At 42.5% G+C, this 19262-nt stretch overlaps 1 protein-coding gene across 3 annotated transcripts in view; it reads left to right on the plus strand.

Annotated features, from left to right (window-relative positions):
* The window catches only part of RPTOR (regulatory associated protein of MTOR complex 1), a 496675-nt gene that overhangs the window by 362914 nt on the left and 114499 nt on the right, over positions 1–19262 (plus strand). For 2 of the 3 annotated variants that reach the window (XM_033960072.1, XM_033960073.1), the window contains exon 17: positions 942–1082. The exons of the other annotated variant lie outside the window; for it this stretch is intronic. In XM_033960072.1, the coding sequence (XP_033815963.1) occupies positions 942–1082 (141 nt within the window). The remainder of the gene's footprint in view (positions 1–941; positions 1083–19262) is intronic. 3 annotated transcript variants of the gene reach the window in all.

Below are 19262 nucleotides of genomic sequence, written 5' to 3' on the forward strand. Positions count from 1 at the left end.
CCCTACTTTGACGATTGGTTGATTCGGACAAAGTCCTATTCAGACAGCAAAAAAGCTACTTCCTGGTTGCTATGTTTCTGCAGCACCTCCAATTGGATGGTGGACACCTGCAAGAGCACTCTTGTTCCATCCCATTCTTTGATCTTTCTGTGTGTCTACTTCAATAACACAGCTGGGATGAGTGTTCCTCCTTCTGCAGGTCTTGGGCTCCATGGCAGCCTCTCTGGAAGTGATTCATTGGGCTAAGGGTCATATGAGGCCTCTTCAATGAGGCTTGTTTAGGTGGTACTCTCAACTTCATGATCTGGAGATGAAGTTACCACTTTGAGGAGGAGTCTCCAGTGATGGCTTGATCCCTGTCATCTGCAGAAGGGTGTCAGTCTGGAACCACCTCAGTGGGTCCTGGTGAAAACAAATACCAGTCTCAAGGGCTGAGGGGCACTTTGTCTGGGGCAAGTGACACTGGGGCAATGGATTCTGATGGAAGCCTCTTGGTCTATCAACAGACTAGAGACTTGGGTGATTCACCAACGCTGAAGTCCTTTCTCTATGTTGAGGGATTAGGAAATTTGGTCTTTATATCTGCTTTGCAATGTCTGTATGAATTAGCTAATAACTGCACAGGGTCTTTATGCAAGTCAAAACGCTAGTGTTCAAAGTCTTCATCTGCTGGTAGGCATGCACAGCCAAGTGTCAATGTCTGGACCTGTCTTGAGGGCCTAAAGGAAAGAAAATTAGTAGGTAAGACCTAATTTTCCTTATACACAAACAGCCCAGAAGATATGGAAGGAAGCTTAAAATATGATTTGATTAGACAGAGAAAAGGAAATTGTTTGAGAGAGAATCTGTTGCTCTGAAAGGGATCACTAGGTGCTAAATGTTTGACATTCCTCAGTCTCTTGTTCTCTCTTACTGTGATGTTTTGTTCTGGTCCCTTCCAGGTACGCTGCTCGGCTGTTTTTGCCCTCGGCACCTTTGTGGGTAACTCTGCTGAGAGGACAGATCATTCCACCACCATCGATCATAACGTGGCCATGATGCTGGCACAGCTCATTAACGATGGCAGTGCCATGGTCCGAAAGGTGGGAGGCCTACAATGCTTTTTGGCAGATCCAAATAAACTCATTCTGCCTTCACTGTACTCTTCGTTATTACAAAGGTTCTACAACTAAAACCAACCAGTTGATCCCACAAGAGGTTGAAAAGAAAATCAGACTTCAAAATATTGAGCCTTGTGTAATTAACCTCAAATCAGTATGAGGAGTTCCATCTTGATCTGAAATTGTAGTTTGTCCATAAGTTTATCATCAAAAATTGTGCAAAGATGGTCCCGACTCCAATAAAAAAAAGTCTGACACAGCACTAAATATCACAAAAGATTTCTACATCGGAAACCAGCTTTTATTTATCCAAATTGGTCCTACATCTACTGATACAGTAATCTTTTACAAAAATATGTCAAACACATTTTATAGGTCATTTTTGTAGAATATTTGATAATAAATTTATGAATATTTAAGTTACAAAACTTCAGGTATGCACATATTGCTTTGAGGTTAGAATTTAATTCAGTAACATGTAGAGAATGACACGGGGAAAAAATCTGTCCCCGTCACCGCCCCGTCCCCGGCCCACCATCCTCTGCACCGCCCCGTCACCGCCATTCCATTCACCGCCCCGTCACCGTCACTGCCATCCCTTTCACCGCCCCGTCACCGCCACTGCCATCCCATTCACCGCCCCGTCACCGTCCCCGCTGCATCCATATAAGCCTTAGTACTGTAATATTTAGCGTATTCCATTCTTATAAATCAAAGTTCCTGCTGCTGAACTAGAGAAAGAGATGTTCAGCTGGCAGGGCTTTGTTTATAAATTTTTATTAACACAACTAATATACCACCATAATGTTTCCAACAGAGGACAAGTATGCAATAAATGCATTTTGCTGTTTCAATGCCAGTGCTCAGCAGAACAACAGACAGCAATATGGACATTCACCTTATGTAGTACTTTTTTAATATATAAAAATAGGCAAAATTAGTTGCTGTTTTATCATTATATTTTCTTGCCATTATAGTATTCTTCATTGATCATTTTTCTTTTTAAATTCAAAACAAATTCAACCTATCTTGTGTCCCAGCATGAATTCATGTTTCACTCAATTGGCTATTTCAAGGGAATTAACCCTTCAACTTCCATTTGCAAAAATACCCAATGTTGTTCCTTCTATGAGCAATATTTAAATTATGAGGAACAACATTGGGTATTTTTGCTGAATTGTGTGACACCATTTGGGCTGAACATGAAGATTGAAAATGCCTGGTTAGCCCTGGACAGATGATTTGAACAGCCAGGAGCCTGTCCTGGCCATTTAAATCATTTTGAATATCTAGTCCAATGATAACAGAATTAGGGTGATTATAGAAACATAGAACTTTGTTGATCACTAAAAACAGTGGAGACTAAGGGTCTATCAAGCTCAGCATCCTGTCTTTGACACTGGCCAGTCTTGGTCTTTGGAACTGCCCATTGTGTCAGAAGCAATAGGGATTAAGTGACTTGCCCAGGGTCACAAGGAATGTAGTGTAGCTCTAACCACTGGATTTAGAAGTTGGCTTCTTTTGGGATCTTTAACTCATCATCGCTAGGACTCGAATCTGAGTCCGTGGCACCTAACATAGAATGGAATTAGTATGGCAAAGTAATGAAGAATGGTCCAGCAGCCCCCACCCTCCCTCCACCTCACCTTATATTCGTTCCGAGTTTGCCAGCTTCCTTTTTCCCTAGCCGCACGCGTTCAAAAAGCCGTGCATTTAGCCAGCTCCCTCCCTCCACCTCACCTTAAATTTTGAGTTTTCCGGCTTCCTTTTTTCTGAGCCGCACGTGTTCAAAAATCCGTGCACGCGCGGCTGCGCGAGTCAATCAAACTTCTCCTCTCCTGCAACTTCCTGTTTCCGGTTGCGTCAGAGGAGAAGATTGATTGACTCGCGCAGCCGCGCGTGCACGGATTTTTGAACACGTGCGGCTCGGAAAAAAGGAAGCCGGAAAACTCGAAATTTAAGGTGAGGTGGAGGGAGGGAGCTGGCTAAATGCTACGGGCGGGCGGGCGGTGGCTGCGGGGACCGCGCGATCCTTGATACCTCACTGCGGAGACAAGACCATTCACCGCCCCGCGGGCGGTGAATGGCCTTGTCCCCGTCGCCGCAGCGACTGCTAGTTTTCTTCCCCGTTTTCGGCGGGTGACCCGCGGCTAAAATGCGGTGGCCGCGGGTAAACCGCCACCGTGTCATTCTCTAGTAACATGGACCTGGATACTAATGATTCAAGAATAAATTTGTGTGACCTCGGTACTATCATGGTCCGACATATATTTGTTATACATGGCTAAATATTTTGAAATAGGAACATAGTAGATGGCGGCAGATAAAGACCCGAATGGTCCATCTAGTCTGCCCAACCTGATTCAAGGGTCCACTTCAATATTTCTCCATACCTGCAGCTGCCTTGTTCCATAAATTACATGGCACATTTACACACTATATGAGCCCATGACATGACACAGTTGGTTTTCAATATAATAGCACCAGAAATTATCAAAAGTGGGAAAAATTGCAACACATCCACAAAATATTTCCAGCCATATATATTCACTCAAGTTTACAAAAGGGTAATAAGGTTGGTATAAAGTTGAAATTGTAACTGTCAGCTGTATGTGTACATGGTCTGATTTGTCTTTGCATTATGGAAATATATTCAGTCAAGTTTATTGTGTAGCAATTTTTTGTCAGTCCAAAAATAGCTACTTAGCAACAGGGCATAGTCTTTGTCATTGATCCATTTCAATTTATAGTAAACTTATAAATTACCGTATTTTTCGCTTCATAAGATGCACTTTTTTTCCACCCAAAATTGGGTGGAAATTTCAGTGCATTTTATGAAGCAAAAGGTAACTTTTTTTTAACACCCCCATCCACCACGGTGTACCTTTTTAAAATGACCCACTCGTTGGGAGTATGTGAGCTGACTGCTGCCCGCTCCCTCGCAACTCAAAGAAGGTAAGGAAAGGGCCAGCGTGCAGCGATTGCATATCGCCGGCACACAAGCCTTCTCCCGATGTCAGAACTGACGTCAGTTCTGACATCGGGCGAAGGCTTGTGGGCCAGCGATATGCAATCCCGCTGCATGCTGGCCTTTCCCTTCTTTTGAGTTGAGGGGCAGCAGCGGCAGACCAGTGCCATAGGAGAAGGAATCGGCGGAGGGTAGGCACTAGGCAGGTTTCAGCACGCAGGGAGGAAGGAAGGAAGTTTCCGGGGCTAGAGGAGGAGGAATCGGCGGAGGGTATGCAGGTTTCAGTGCGCAGGGGGGGAGGAGGGCAGTTTCTGGCGCAGCAGGGAGGACGAAGGACAAAGGCTGGAAGGCAGTGAGGGCAAGGAGGCACGAACTTGGGATATGGGAGGGAGAGCGATGGCCAAAGGTTAGAAGGCATTGAGGAGGGCACGAACTCGGGACATGGAAGGGAGGGAGAGAGAATGAAAGACAAAGGCTAGAAGGCAGTGAGGGGGCATGAACTCGGGACATGGGAGGGAGGGAATAGAAAGGGACAATTCTTGGGCCTGAATGAAGGAAGGAAGGAAGGAGTCTCATGAAATCACCAGATAACAAAAATAGGAAGAATTTTGATAATTTATATCTGCTGTGTGTATATGAAGGGGAGGGGAGACAGGGTGCAGAGCCTGGAATACATTAGTACTCAATTTGGTTCAGAATGTTTTTTTTCTGGTTTTCCTATTCTAAATCTAGGGTGCGTCTTATGGAACGAAAAATACGGTACTAACTTTATTATAAATTGAAAAATGTACAAATCAATGACAAAGACTTTGTCCTGAACATGAAAATTCTGAAAGATTGCTAAAAAATTTCTGTACAGTAAATTTGAGTGACTATATGATATTTTGTGGATAGTTGTAATCATGCTGCTTGATCAAATGACAGCTCCTTAGATGAAAGAAGATCAAACCTCTTAATGCAATGCAATATAATACAGTGTCTGATATCCCACAATTACCGTATTTTCGCGGATATAACGCGCACCATTGTAAAACGCGCACAGGGGTATAGCGCGCAGAAATCACGATGATATGTACAAAAACTTTTCTATACCGCGCTCAGGCATATAACGCGCATGCTGCCCGACTCTCCTTTCGCCCGCCCTGACTTTCCGTGTGCTGTCCCGACTCTCCGTTCACACCCCCCTGACTTCCGTGCACTGTCCTCCCTTGAAGTCCTGTCCCCCCTTGAAGGTCTGTCCCCATCCTGAAAGCCTGATGCCCCCCCCCCGACGTCCGATACATCCCCCCCCCCCCGGCAGGACCACTCGCACCCTCACCCCGAAGGACCGCCGACTCCCCAACAATATCGGGCCAGGAGGGAGCCCAAACCCTCCTGGCCACGGCGACCCCCTAACCCCACCCCGCACTACATTACGGGCAGGAGGGATCCCAGGCCCTCCTGCCCTCGACGCAAACCCCCCTCCCCCCCAGCCGACCCGCGACCCCCCTGGCCGACCCCCACGACCCCCCCACCCCCCTTCCCCGTACCTTTGGAAGTTGGCCGGACAGACGGGAGCCAAACCCGCCTGTCCGGCAGGCAGCCAACGAAGGAATGAGGCCGGATTGGCCCATCCGTCCTAAAGCTCCGCCTACTGGTGGGGCCTAAGGCGCGTGGGCCAATCAGAATAGGCCCTGGAGCCTTAGGTCCCACCTGGGGGCGCGGCCTGAGACACATGGTCGGGTTTGGCCCATGTGCCTCAGGCCGCGCCCCCAGGTGGGACCTAAGGCTCCAGGGCCTATTCTGATTGGCCCCCGCGCCTTAGGCCCCACCAGTAGGCGGAGCTTTAGGACGGATGGGCCAATCCGGCCTCATTCCTTCGTTGGCTGCCTGCCGGACAGGCGGGTTTGGCTCCCGTCTGTCCGGCCAACTTCCAAAGGTACGGGGAAGGGGGGTGGGGGGGTCGGCCAGGGGGGTCGCGGGTCGGCTGGGGGACGGGCGGAGGTTGTGTCGAGGGCAGGAGGGCCTGGGATCCCTCCTGCCCGTAATGTAGTGCGGGGTGGGGTTAGGGGGTCGCCGTGGCCAGGAGGGTTTGGGCTCCCTCCTGGCCCGATATTGTTGGGGAGTCGGCGGTCCTTCGGGGTGGGGGTGCGAGTGGTCCTGCCGGGGGGGGGGGGAATGTATCGGACGTCGGGGAGTCGGCCGGGCAAGAGGGCTTGGGCTCCCTCTTGCTCCGATCGTGGATGCGGGTGCGGGTGGGAGCGCGTGCGAGCGGTCGTTCGGGGTGGGGGTGCGAGCGGTCCTGCTGGGGGGGTGAATCGGGCGTCGGGCGGGGTGGGAACTATGTTTAAAAACTTTTGTATACCGCGCTCAGGCATATAACGCGCGAGGGGTATGCGCGGTACGTAAAATCACGTATAACGCGCGCGTTATATCCGCGAAAATACGGTATATCAAATTTTTGAAATTGCATTTTTGGATCAAGTCTTGCAGTTGTTAAGAGGAGATGAGGAATAGAAGGTTGGTTATAGAGCAAAAAGGTACAGCTTCAGTAAAGTCAAGGTAGTTCTGATTACTTGGCACTACAACCCAAAAAATAAGGCACACGAACCTCTGTTTTTGAAAAGAAAGGAAAAAGGACTTTGGACACCTTGCGGCGAGATCGCAGTATGTCTCAGTTCAGTTTCTAGAAAGAATTATAAAGTAGCACCATTGAACTGAGTTCCAAATCTAATTTTAAAAAGAGAGAAAGGCTTTTCAAGGATCAGTGAATAAGAGCTCTACCTAAACTGAGCCAAGATGTACGGTGATCTCGCTGCAAGGGTTTGAGGTCGTTTTTCCTCTTAGCCAGTCTGGTTTTCAAGATGTTCTATGCAGATCCGACTCATGCACGTTCATTGTGGATATCCTGAAAACTTTTTCAGAACTGCCTTTGAAGGAATCCTTCCTTGGATACAAAAACTGTTATTTTATTATTACTTTGCATCTCTTCGATAAACTTGACTAGTCTGCTTTTTTGAAGCATTCGGTGTTTTGTGTCCAATTTAACAAGCCACTAGGACAGAAAGTCTTCTCTTCTGCATAAGAGAGGAATTTTCATCCTGTGGAACTTCTCCTGAACCTGTATCCAGGTAAATAGCAGCTGCCCTGGATAAAACCTGACCAGTTCAGTGTGTCTTGAGTTCTGGATTGATAGACAAGAGGCAGGACTTTAATGGGTTTGTCCTGAAGGAATTTTTAGAGGTCAAGAGCAGTACAATAACCCCAGGTCTTGAGGCAAGGGAGCAGATGTAGAATGATCAATCTTTAATGTGGGTTTCTCCGTTAAAATCCACATTTATCAACAGCATGGTCTTATCTTGGGATTTCTGCACCATTCGCTTCTGGGTAGCTTTATTTGTACACACTGGCATCTCCTTAGGATGATTTGCAGCTTGCTGTGAAGGGAAACCACTCGATCGTAGAATTCATTCTGTCAGGAGAGCACTTCCCTACTGATTTGTGTCTAAAACATGCACAACAGATGTATAGCACATGAAATGAAGAGCATGGACATTTGTAAGGCTTGACTGACTTTGTAATAAGGCTTTTTTTTCTTTTCTCTTTCTTTTGCACTAATGATTAAAAGGTGTAAAGCAGGTGCTGAAGGTGGAACTTAATTATAATGAGGTCCTATAACCATAAGGGGGTGAACGCTGTCAGGGCTTCCTGATGTCTTTATTCCCTGCCTAAGAGCAGACTCTAGATCTCTGTACAGCTGGCCTTATTTTTCCTTCATGTCCCCATAATGTTTTAGCATTTCCTGTACATCAGGCATTATGCTGGTTCTAAGTAGTCTTCAGAGCTTCTTGGTCACCCTGAAAGGATGTTGATGGGTTCAATCTGAAGTTTGAGAATATTGGGGTTAATCATTCAGCCGTGTCTGGGGTTAGCTTGCTATTATTTCCATCAGAACTTTTCCTGGAATGTGATAGAATTGTCTTTGCTTATCTCCCCCCCCCCCCCCCCAGTGAGCTCCACTCAGCTGGTAAGTCTCTTCTCTTCAACTGCCAACTCCAGTCCAGACTCCGTCCCTTCTATCTTGCTGCGCTGTATGCTTGGAACAAGCTATCCGAATCCCTATGGCAGTGTTCAAGGCCCAGTTAAAAGCTTTTGACTCCTAAATCCTCTCACCTTGGGTTTTGCATCCCCAGTCCGAGCAGGGACCATCTATAAATGTCAAAATGTTCAGAGCTGCATGCACCTTTCAACGCTATAGAAGTGAAAAGTAGTGCTTTTAGTCCATGCCAGTTTTTCTTCTCTAACTCCACCACAGTCCCTGGTGCTTAGCCCTCTCCCCTAGTGCTCTGAGAAGGGCGTCTGTAGTATAAAGGAGAGTAGAACTGAAATCAAAGAACTAATCCTGTCCTGAGAACCCTTGCTGGATTTGGTGATAAATTAGTTTCTGTGCTCAGATAAGAGTTTTTACATTAAACATTAAAAACACTTTTTTTTGTTAGACCCACAATATATAAACAATGGTGGCTTGTAGAGGAGGGTGAAAGGTAGGTAGTTTATCTGTTGTGGTTCCATTATCTTATAATATTTATAATAATTATAAGAGCACCAAGACCAGCCGCCACTATCGAGAGCCTTTGTCCCAATCCAGCCAGACGTGTGTGCTCTTCACCATACAATTTGTTGGAGAGATCAATCTGCCTGCTTTTAAATATCAGCAGCATTGGGAAAACAACTGCTTTTACACCTAAGCAGCAGCGGGTACATCCGCAACCACCAAGAGCCCACAGACCCGATCCTGCCAGGAGCGTGAACTCCTCCCCCTGCAGTCCATTGGAGAGATCAATCTGCCTGCTTTTAAATATCAGCAGCAGTGGAGATCAACTGCTTTTACATCTAAGCAGCAATGAGACCAGCCACAACCACCAAGAGCACTCAGACCCGATCCTACCAAGAGTGTGAACTCTTCCCCCCCTGCAATCCGCTAAGAAGATCGACTGTCGGTTCCGGGCGGCTTTCCCGCAGAGGAGAGAATCCTGCATTCACCGTGGACCTCATCTGGGGCAGCCTCCTTGGAGCGGCTGGGGCACGGGCAGTGTGTCTGGGAGGGAATGCATGGATGGGAGAACATCGCAGGGGAGGAGACATAGGCATCCTGGGACTGTCGGCCAGAAGAAGCCCTTTCTGGATACGTCAATCGCTCCTCCTAAACTTACTTGCTCCACTTCATCACTGACGCTGACCCATTCTGCTTCTATTCCTTTCTCTCCTCTCTTCAACCTTCCAAAGTATTTAGATCAATGCTGTCTTTTTAAAATGTTTATTTTATTTTTATTTTTCCTCTAACTCTACTTTTCACTTCACTATTACCCTCCAGGTACTTTAGTTAGATTGTGAGCCTTCGGGACAGTAAGGGAATTTTCCAAGTACCTTTCTTATTTCTAATCTTAATGTATATTTTCTGTAAACCGCTTAGAACCTAACGGATGTAGCGGTATATAAGAAATAAATTACATTACATTACATTACATCTTTGTTCCTTTCAATATATTTCTAGATTGTGTCCCCCCCCCCCCTTTCAAAATAGTATTGTGCATAAAGACCTCTCCTCTAATGGTCCAGTTTATAAAGTGATTTTATGCACTAGTAGCCAGGTCCATATTCCATTTGGTGGACTGGTAGGATATGTTGCTTGAACACATTTGGCACAGCCTATGAGATATGCTTTAATCATCTTCCGAGGCAGTGATTCAACCCGAGGCAAATCAATCAAGACAACACCTGTGTCTCATCCTTTTATGATAAGTGTTAGGAGGGAGAGCAGAAAGGTCTGAGCCCCTTCATAGGCGTACTTGGTGTAACTGAGACAGTGTGTTAGTAACAATGTGACTCAGAGGGAAATTGCTTTTCAGAATTCTACAAAAGACTGTTTTTTTTCTTTGTATTGTCTTCCTCCTTTTTGATATGTGAAGGAAAAAATCAATTACTGATGTAGCTGAACAGAGGGCTGTGACTACCTCCTCTCAAAGGAACAACTGACTGGGGGCTGTGTCACCTTCTTTCACTTAGATTCTTGTCGTGCTTTTTACTCCTACCTCCTCTCACCTTGGGTTCTGCATCCCCAACCCTCTATGTCATGTCTGTCTGTCCAAGTAGATTGTAAGCTCTTCGGAGCAGGGATCATCTATAAATGTCAGCCCATCTCTTTAAGAGCGCTTTTGACTCCTAACTCTTCTCACCTTGGGTTCTAAATCCCCAATCTTATATGTCGTGTCTGTCTGTCCAAGTTAGATTGTAGCAGGGATCGTCTATAAATGTCAGCCCACCTCTTTGAGAGTGCTTTCGACTCCTAACTCCTCTCACCTTGGGTTCTGCATCCCCAACCCTCTATGTCATGTCTGTCCAAGTTAGATTGTAAGCTCTTCTGAGAAGGGGCCATCTATAAATGTCAGCCCATCTCTTTGAGAGCACTTTTGACTCCTAACTCGTCTCACCTTGGGTTCTACATCCCCAATCTTATATGTCGTGTCTGTCTGTCCAAGTTAGATTGTAAGCTCTTCGGAGCAGGGACCATCTATAAATGTCAAAATGTACAGCACTGTCTATTTCATTTATACAGTATGATTTACTTGTGTAATTTCTTATGTAAAGTTTTGAATAAAAAGATTTTAAAAATGAAAATGTACAGCGCTGCGACACCTTTCAGTGCTATATAAATGATTAGTAGTAGTGTCCAAGATAGACTGTGCATTGCCTGGATATGGGAGGCTTCTTGCTTACCAAGACATGAAACTAATTCAATTCCCCTCCAAATAACAAATCTGCTGATCCTCAAGCTGAGTTCAGGGGATCCAAAATCATCTAATCTGTTCAGTTTTGAGTTGTCTACTTGCTCTTGATTTTGGAAGCATTGTATTATGGAAGAAGCAAATCCAGCCAGTGTCATGTGTGTCTCTGTCCCCTCATTTCTGGTTTAAAGAACTTCTCAGGGACAGCACATCCTGTTTGAGCAGATTGTTTTGTGATGAGAAATCCAGTAGATAAGAGTCTTCTGAGGAACAACTCCACTAGAAATTAATCTGCATGTCATTTAAAACAAAAAATCCACAGGGTTTCCCCCTTAGACATCTACCAGCTAGTCCTTGTCTCAGATTTGAGTTTTCAGTTCTGTTCTGCTTCAGACTATTGGCCCCTGACGTCCCTCTTTAGGGTTGTTCATGTGTCTATATATTTCTTGGGGATTTGGGTCCTGACATCAGTTGTTCAGTTTAATTCTTGAATAAATACAAGTGTTTTATTTTTAATTATCTACTTTTGTAATTCCAAGCAAAACGCACAGAAAAAGGGAAGCTTTTGAAAACAAAATTTATAAAAATATAAGAAATACACACAAAAAAAATCTCCTCCTCAAAAAGATGGGGAGAAATCCTTAACAGGACATTAAATTGATTAAGCACCAGAGCCTGATTCAACTTCAGGTCCTAATTAACAGTGGCTCTACGGAAGTACTTGACCATCATTTCCCAGCAAGAAAGACAGTAATCTGTGAAGGTTAAAAGAAAACATTTCTTGGATTGATATTTAACAACGTGCTTTCAGGGGAATTTAAGAAAAAAACAACCCATCTCCTTTTGAGTAGGCTTAGAAATATGAAGCATCCTAATATGAAAGCCAATAGTTGTAGCATCAGGTCACAGTAGAGCTCCAGAGCAAGAGATAATCCGAGTTGCAGCTGAGAGAAATTCTGAATAAGTTGGTTCCAAAACGGTTGTTTATCTTGACCAATCTCTTCCAAACTTTCCTTTGTCTTATGCACTGAGAAATCTTTGCAAGTATCAGAGATGCAGGATCAAAGGTCTTCAGCATTTTTGGCATATGTTTTTTGAACATGTCTGCAGCAAATATCAAAAGAGCCAGAAAACTGATTAACTCCAACATTAGCTCTCCTAACCACATATTTAATAAATGGTATCCAAAGTTAGCCCTGGGATGATCCATGCAAGGAGCGTTCTGTATAGAATATTAGCTTAGTGCAGATCATCCTAATGCCTAACTTTTGGCGCCAGCATTTATGCCTACCAAAAACTGGTATAAATTCTCGGACCCAAATGATGGTAGGCTTGCAAATTCAGGTATTTTATAACATCGCACATAATTTCTGGGAATGCCCCCCCACCCCACCCCACCCCACCCCGTGGAATGTTAAACAATAGGGCAGGAGACCAGATGGTGCTCAATCCCTTTATACCTGCAAACTCACTTCATCCTGCACAACCCCTCACGAGCAACCAGAAACAAAAACTTCTTTGCATACCCAAAGATTACAGGCTGCAGATACAAATCATTCCTGGACAGAACCATTAAGCTCCAAGCAAGCAGACAGCAAGTTTGGCTGAAAAACTACATAAACGAACCCAATCTGTCTTACAGTGCATTCCGTAAATCGATCAAAACCGCCCTATTCGCAAAATTCGTTGACTAAAACTGTCCCCTTCCTCACTAGGACCCTCCCTCACTAGGACTCCCCTCCCCATAAACGCCTTTTTCTTCTTCTCAAGAAGCTCCTTATCTATTCAGATATCCTCTACTCATAGAACTCCTACTCATATGTAAGCTCTAAAGTATTCAGGTATTCATTACCCATAGAACTCCAATTAGCACGTTAGTTTCCCATTAGACTATTATATTGTATTAGACACATTGCATGGTATTGTATCTAGTCTTATTGTATTGTATTGTATTTAGACTCACTGTACTGTATTGTATTGTATTGTATGTAGACTTATTGTTTTGTATTAAGACCTTTTGTTATTCGCTGAATGTCCAGCCCTCTTACAATGTAAACCGCCTAGAAGTCGCCTGACTATGGCGGTATAGAAAAATAAAGTTATTATTATTATTTATTTTAAAACAGACTCGACACTATCATGTTTTGGCCCAAGAGGGCCTGCTTCAGGAGTCTTGTTATTAAATGACAAAACCCTAGATGTATTAAGCCAGATGTCCAAGTATTGCAATAAATGCTCTTTAAAAACACCAAAGTGATGGCTGGCAATGAGTGCAGCAAAACCGCATAGTCTGTTTTAAAATAAAAGGATTGAGCACCATCTGGTCTCCTTCGTTGTTTTCGTACCCTTCACTGCTGTGAAGACAGTTTCTCCTTTTTGTCTTCTGATCTAAAGAATATGGCAGATCATAGTAACATAGTAAATGACGGTAGATAAAGACCCGAGTGGTCCATCCAGTCTGCCCAACCATACTTGCTCCATAAATTAATTATTTAGTTGAAATAGTCCTTTTTCTTAGATATTTCTGGGCCAGAAACCCAGAGCCCTGCCCAGTAGTGTGCTTAGGTTCCATCTACTGGAGTCTCCATCAAAGCTCACTCCAATCCATCTTAACCATCCCAGCCCTCTAAACCCTCCCCAACCCGTCCTCAGCTGATAAGACCACGCAAGAGTTTTTTAGTGCCTGCCAGCACGCTGAATGCTCAGACACTCATAGGAACTTTATGACCGTCAGAACATTCAGCGTGCCAGCTGGCTCTGAAAACCTCTTCCGTAGCTTTCTAAAAGCGGAGGGGGGGGGGGGGGGAAGGAAGTTTCCTTTAATTGGCTGCATCCATTCATTGTGTACAGCATCAACTATAGTCTGGAATCTTTACTGAAAGTGTTGGGGATTCCCTTTGATGGCAGTTAGGTTAGTAGTTCAGTCGCTTATATTATGTAACTTGGACTAATTCCTATATACTTGAGGAAGAGACTACAAACCGTGCAGAATGTTGCTGTTTCCTAATCTTTGCTCTTAAGAAAAAGGCAATGGGATTACTCCATTCTGTGATATTTAAAATCATCCATATTCTAGGTCTAATCCTATCAGTAGATTTCCTTCTAGTAGGAAACGTTTAATCTGTAATGCTAATTCTTCCAGATCCCAGAGGCATTACATTGCTAGAAACTGGAGCTTGGTTCTTCTAAGAAAGCTATAAAAGCTGTTTTATTTTGTGAATATGTATTATCTCAGAATTAACAGTTTAATTTTTAATTTTCTCATTTTAAATTGTATATTTCATTGCACTGATTAATTTGTGCATTCCTAGGTAGTTAATCTAGTTCTGATTGTAATCTGGAATTTAGTGGAATGTAAGAAGTGGAAATCTAAATGTAGGCTCCTAATTACGGCCAATTATAAGGGTTTGTTAGCACCTAATTGACTAGTTAACGCACAGAGCTGGTATTTGCACTCAGATTTGGGCGATCTATACAGAATCCAATGGATATGGTCTTTCATCGAAAAACACTCGTAGTCTTCAGCTACTGCCACCATGTTCTCACACTTTTGCATCAGAGCTCTCAGCTCTGCTCTGCTTCTTTACTTTACTTATGGACCCTTGGAAAGAAAATGGCGTCGGACTAAAACACTTTTGAATTTATCAAAATATCAGGAACAAGCAAACCACTATAAGATTAAAATAAATGCTGCAAAGAAAGAGTACTATAAGAAACGACTTGGAAAGGCAAAAAACTCTGCCATGTTATTCTCAATATTAAAATAATTAACTATGTTTAAAACCCAAAGTAATACCGATTCTGTTATTACAATCACCGCCCAAGATCTAGCATATTACTTTTAAAGACAAAATCATCAATATCAGAAGCCAGTTCAGATCAAAAACTGACCTAGACCCTACAGAATTGATAATATCTTGCCATTTTCAAAAGGTGCCCAGTTCAATTTACCGTCTATAAGCAACATTCAACGGCTGTTTCAATCCATAAACCTAAAAAGCAATAACTCTGAAATTATCCTGCCAGTTGTCTTAAAACGTCTTTTTAATAAGTTAGGGCCATTTATACATAAAATCATCACCAGCAGCCTAGAAACAGGATTTCTTCCAAAATCCTGGAAACGAATAACAATATACCCAATTCTCAAAAATCCAAAGGCAAATCATAATGACATCACAAATTTTCGACCAATAGCTAAAATTCCATTCCTAGCAAAATTGACCAAAAAGGTAGTGTTCAATCAGGTACCCGAATTTATAGAAAAAACGGAAGGATTGCATCTAATCAAACAGGATTCCGGAAATACTACTCAACAGAACACTCGATAAGTATGACTACAGCTATCCTTTACTTTTTAGATCATCACCGATCTGTTCTCCTCATATCCATAGACCTTTCTTCCGCATTCAACTCCATTGATCACCATCTCTTTATAAAAAGACTGAAATCGATTGGAATTAGTGATACTGTGCTTCAGTGGTTTCAGTCTTATTTTTCAGATAGATCATCGAATGTTATCTTTAATAATTCCACCTCAGACCTGATATCTATTAACTATGATATCCCACAGGGGTCGATATTATCTTTTTAGCCCCTCTGCTGACTCTTTGCCAATCTATTGGGTTTACAGCATTTGCTTATGCAGATGATCTTCAACTCCTGCTTCCATTAGACTCATATTCCACAGAGGAATTCCAAAATATCAATAAGAAATTAAGTACAATCTCTGACTAGCTTGAAAATAAACTAGTAATGAATACAGATAAAACAAAAATAATACACTTCCCTTGGAAAGAAGGACTAAAAACTCACCGCCCCAATCAACATAAATTATATCCAATTGCAGGAAGTCACTAAGATTAGAGTTTTAGGTGTTATTCTGGATCAAAAATTGACATTTTGTTTTCAGAGGTTATGAATGATCAGATCAATTGCTCCTTTCTTGGACTCATCACTGAATATCCTTGTACATTCGCTGATCATTTCAAAGTTAGATTATTGCAACTCGCTCTATAAAGGAGTAGCTCTTAAAGAAATCCGTCGATTACAACTAATTCAAAACACCGCAATTAAAATAACAAACAGGAAAAAATTAGATCATGTTACTCCTCTTTTTAAAGAAACTCATTGGCTTCCAATTGTTCACAGAATCTCCTATAAAATAGCATTATTAACATTCAAAATATTAACAATTAAAGCTCCATCATTCCTAGAAAGGTACATTATTCCATATATTCCTACTAGAAGTTTGAGATCAGAGAACAAAAACATAAGAACATAAGAATTGTTGCTGCTGGGTCAGACCAGTGGTCCATCATGCCCCGCAGTCTGCTCACAAGGCGGCCCTTTGGTCAATGACCAGCGCCCTAACTGAGACTATCCCTACCTGAGTACGTTCTGGTTCAGCAGGAACTTGTCTAACTTTTGTCTTGAATCCCTGGAGGGTGTTTTTCCTTATGACAGAGTCTGAAAGAGCGTTCCAGTTTTCCACCACTCTGGGTGAAGAAGAACTTCCTTACATTCATACGGAATCTCTATCCCCTTTCAATTTCAGAGTGTCCTTTCGTTCTCCCTACCTTGGAGAGAGTGAACAACCTGTCTTATCTACCAAGTCTATTCTCAATCTGCTCTGCTCGAGTGAGAATAGGCCCAGTTTCTCTAATCTTTTGCTGTACGGTAAGTCCTCCAGCCCCTTAACCATCTTAGTCGCTCTTCTCTGGACCCTTTCGAGTAGTACCGTGTCCTTCTTCATGTACAGTGACCAGTGCTGGATGCAGTACTCCAGGTGAGGGCGCACCATGGCCCGGTACAGCGACATGATAACCCGCGATCTGTTTGTGATCCCCTTCTTTATCATTCCTAGCATTCTTTTCACCGCTGCCGCACATTGCATGGACAGCTTCATCGACTTATTGATCAGAACTCCCAAGTCTCTTTCCTGGGAGGTCTCTCCAAGTACCGCCCCAGACATCCTGTATTTGTGCATGAGATTTTTGTTACCGACATGCATTACCTTACACTTATCCACGTTGAACCTCATCTGCCATGTTGATGCCCATTCCTCAAGCCTGATTATGTCACGTTGCAGATCTTTGCAATCCCCCTGCATCTTCACTACTCTGAAAAACTTTGTATCGTCCGCAAATTTAAACACCTCACTTGTACCAATGTCCAGATCATTTATAAAGATGTTGAAAAGCACGGGTCCAAGCACTGAGCCCTGCTGCACCCCACTGGTGATGCTCTTCCAGTCCGAGTATTGTCTGTTTCCTATGCTCCAGCCAGTTTTTAATCCACGTGAGTATTTCACCCTCGATTCCATGGCTCGCAATTTTCCGAAGTAGTCGTTCATGCGGAACCTTGTCAAATGCCTTTTGAAAATCCAGATATACAATGTCTTCTCGCTTAGTATAATAAATACAAGACGAGATACGATCTTTGTGGTTATAGCGCCCAGAATATGGAACTCCTTACCATCATTTATTAAGGAAGAAAAATCAGTAAGGGCTCCTTTTACAAAGGTGCGCTAGCGAAAAACTACCGCCTGCTCAAGAGGAGGCGGTAGTGGCTAGAACGCGTGGCATTTTAGTGCGCGCTATTCCGACCCTAACACACCTTTGTAAAAGGAGCCCTAAGTAAATTTAAAGGACTGTTAAAATGCTGGTTGTACAAGGATGCTTTTGAGACCTAATCATCGGAGTCTCTTTTCATCCCATTCTCTGCATAAAGTTCAAGTTCAAGTTCACTTTATTTTTGATGAATCGCCTATTTAAAACATTCTAAGCGATGTACAATTAAAAACAGATTATAAGAGAACATATAGTCATATTAGTAATACATTAATAACAGCTAAATAAATATTTGTTAAGTAATTACATAAAACAGAAAAGATCTCTATATATAATGTTAAAAAACAAACATGGAAAGGGGGGAAAAAGTTACAAATTTTCTCTTGATGGAGGAAAAAACATATTAGGGAAAAAAACAAAGGGAGGGGAAGAAAAAAAAAAAAAAAAAGAAGAGATTAATTAATCAATCGATAAAGGCATCATTGAATAAGAAAGTTTTTAAAAGTTTTTTAAAAGAGACAAGATCTCTATCCTTTCTAATAAAAAGAGGCAGAGTGTTCCAGAGTTGGGGAGCTAAAACTGAGAACATATCGTTTCTCCTTGTTCCCACAATTTTTAAGGAAGGGACCAATAATAACTCTTGTTGTGACGATCGAAGAGATCGATTTGAATGATATGGGATAATCATTTTAGATATAAATTGAGGGGTATTATATAGTAGGACCTTAAAGACTAGAAATGCTATTTTAAACGTTATTCGATGATTAATAGGTAGCCAGTGTGACTTAATAAGAAGGGGTGTTACGTGGTCGTATTTTTTAGCTTTATGTATAAGTTTTATGGCAGTATTTTGGATTATTTGGAGCCTTTTCTTTTCTTTTTGGGAAATATTATATAATAAAGAATTACAGTAGTCTAATTTGGAAATAATCATAGAATGAACAAGGATATTAACAGATTTTGGTTCTAAGAAGGATGAGATAGATCTTATCAAACGTAATTTATAAAAACAGGATTTGACCGTTTGACTTATGTGATCATGAAAAGATAGATTCGTATCAATAGTAACTCCTAAAATTTTTATGGATGAAACAGATTCAATTGGGTTATTTTCAAGCAAAAAAGGGGATATTGGTATAATGTCTTTTTTCCATGTAAATAGCATTGTTTGTGTTTTTTGTATATTTAGTGAGAGTTTATTGTTGCAGAGCCAGTTTTTTATTATATCCAATTTGGTGTTGATGGCTATAATTTCATCATTATTTCCGGGATCAAGTGGATGGAGAAGTTGAATATCATCAGCATAGGAAAATGAGGTAAAGCCCAGTGATTGACAGATAGTAAGAAAAGGTGAAAGAAAGATATTGAATAAAAGAGGAGATAGAATAGAACCCTGAGGTATACCAAAAGGCGAAGTGTAAGGGGTAGAGTAATCTTCTTTGATTATGACAGTTGAAAATCGATTGGAAAGAAAAGATTGAAACCATTCCAGTACCTGTCCACCAATACCGAAGGATTCCAAATGATTTAGTAGTAGAGCGTGATCTATAGTGTCGAAGGCCGCTGAGAGATCCAAGGAAAAAAGGGCAACCGATCTGTGGTGGTCTAAGTAGTAATGAATATTAGATACCAGGCCAAGCATTGAATATTCTGTGTTATGGTATTTCCTGAAGCCCGTTTGGTTAGGGTGCAATACGTTTGATGACTCAATAAAGTCTGTAAGTTGTTCAAAAACCAATTTTTCAGTTACTTTTGCTAGGAAAGGCAAGTTTGAAATTGGGCGATAGTTAGCTACATCATTACGATCAGCATTATATTTTTTAACTATTGGGGTGACGATAGCTTTTTTCCAATCCACGTG

The sequence above is a fragment of the Geotrypetes seraphini genome, chromosome 10 (assembly GCF_902459505.1).
Source record: "Geotrypetes seraphini chromosome 10, aGeoSer1.1, whole genome shotgun sequence".
Taxonomy (NCBI): Eukaryota; Metazoa; Chordata; class Amphibia; order Gymnophiona; family Dermophiidae; genus Geotrypetes; species Geotrypetes seraphini.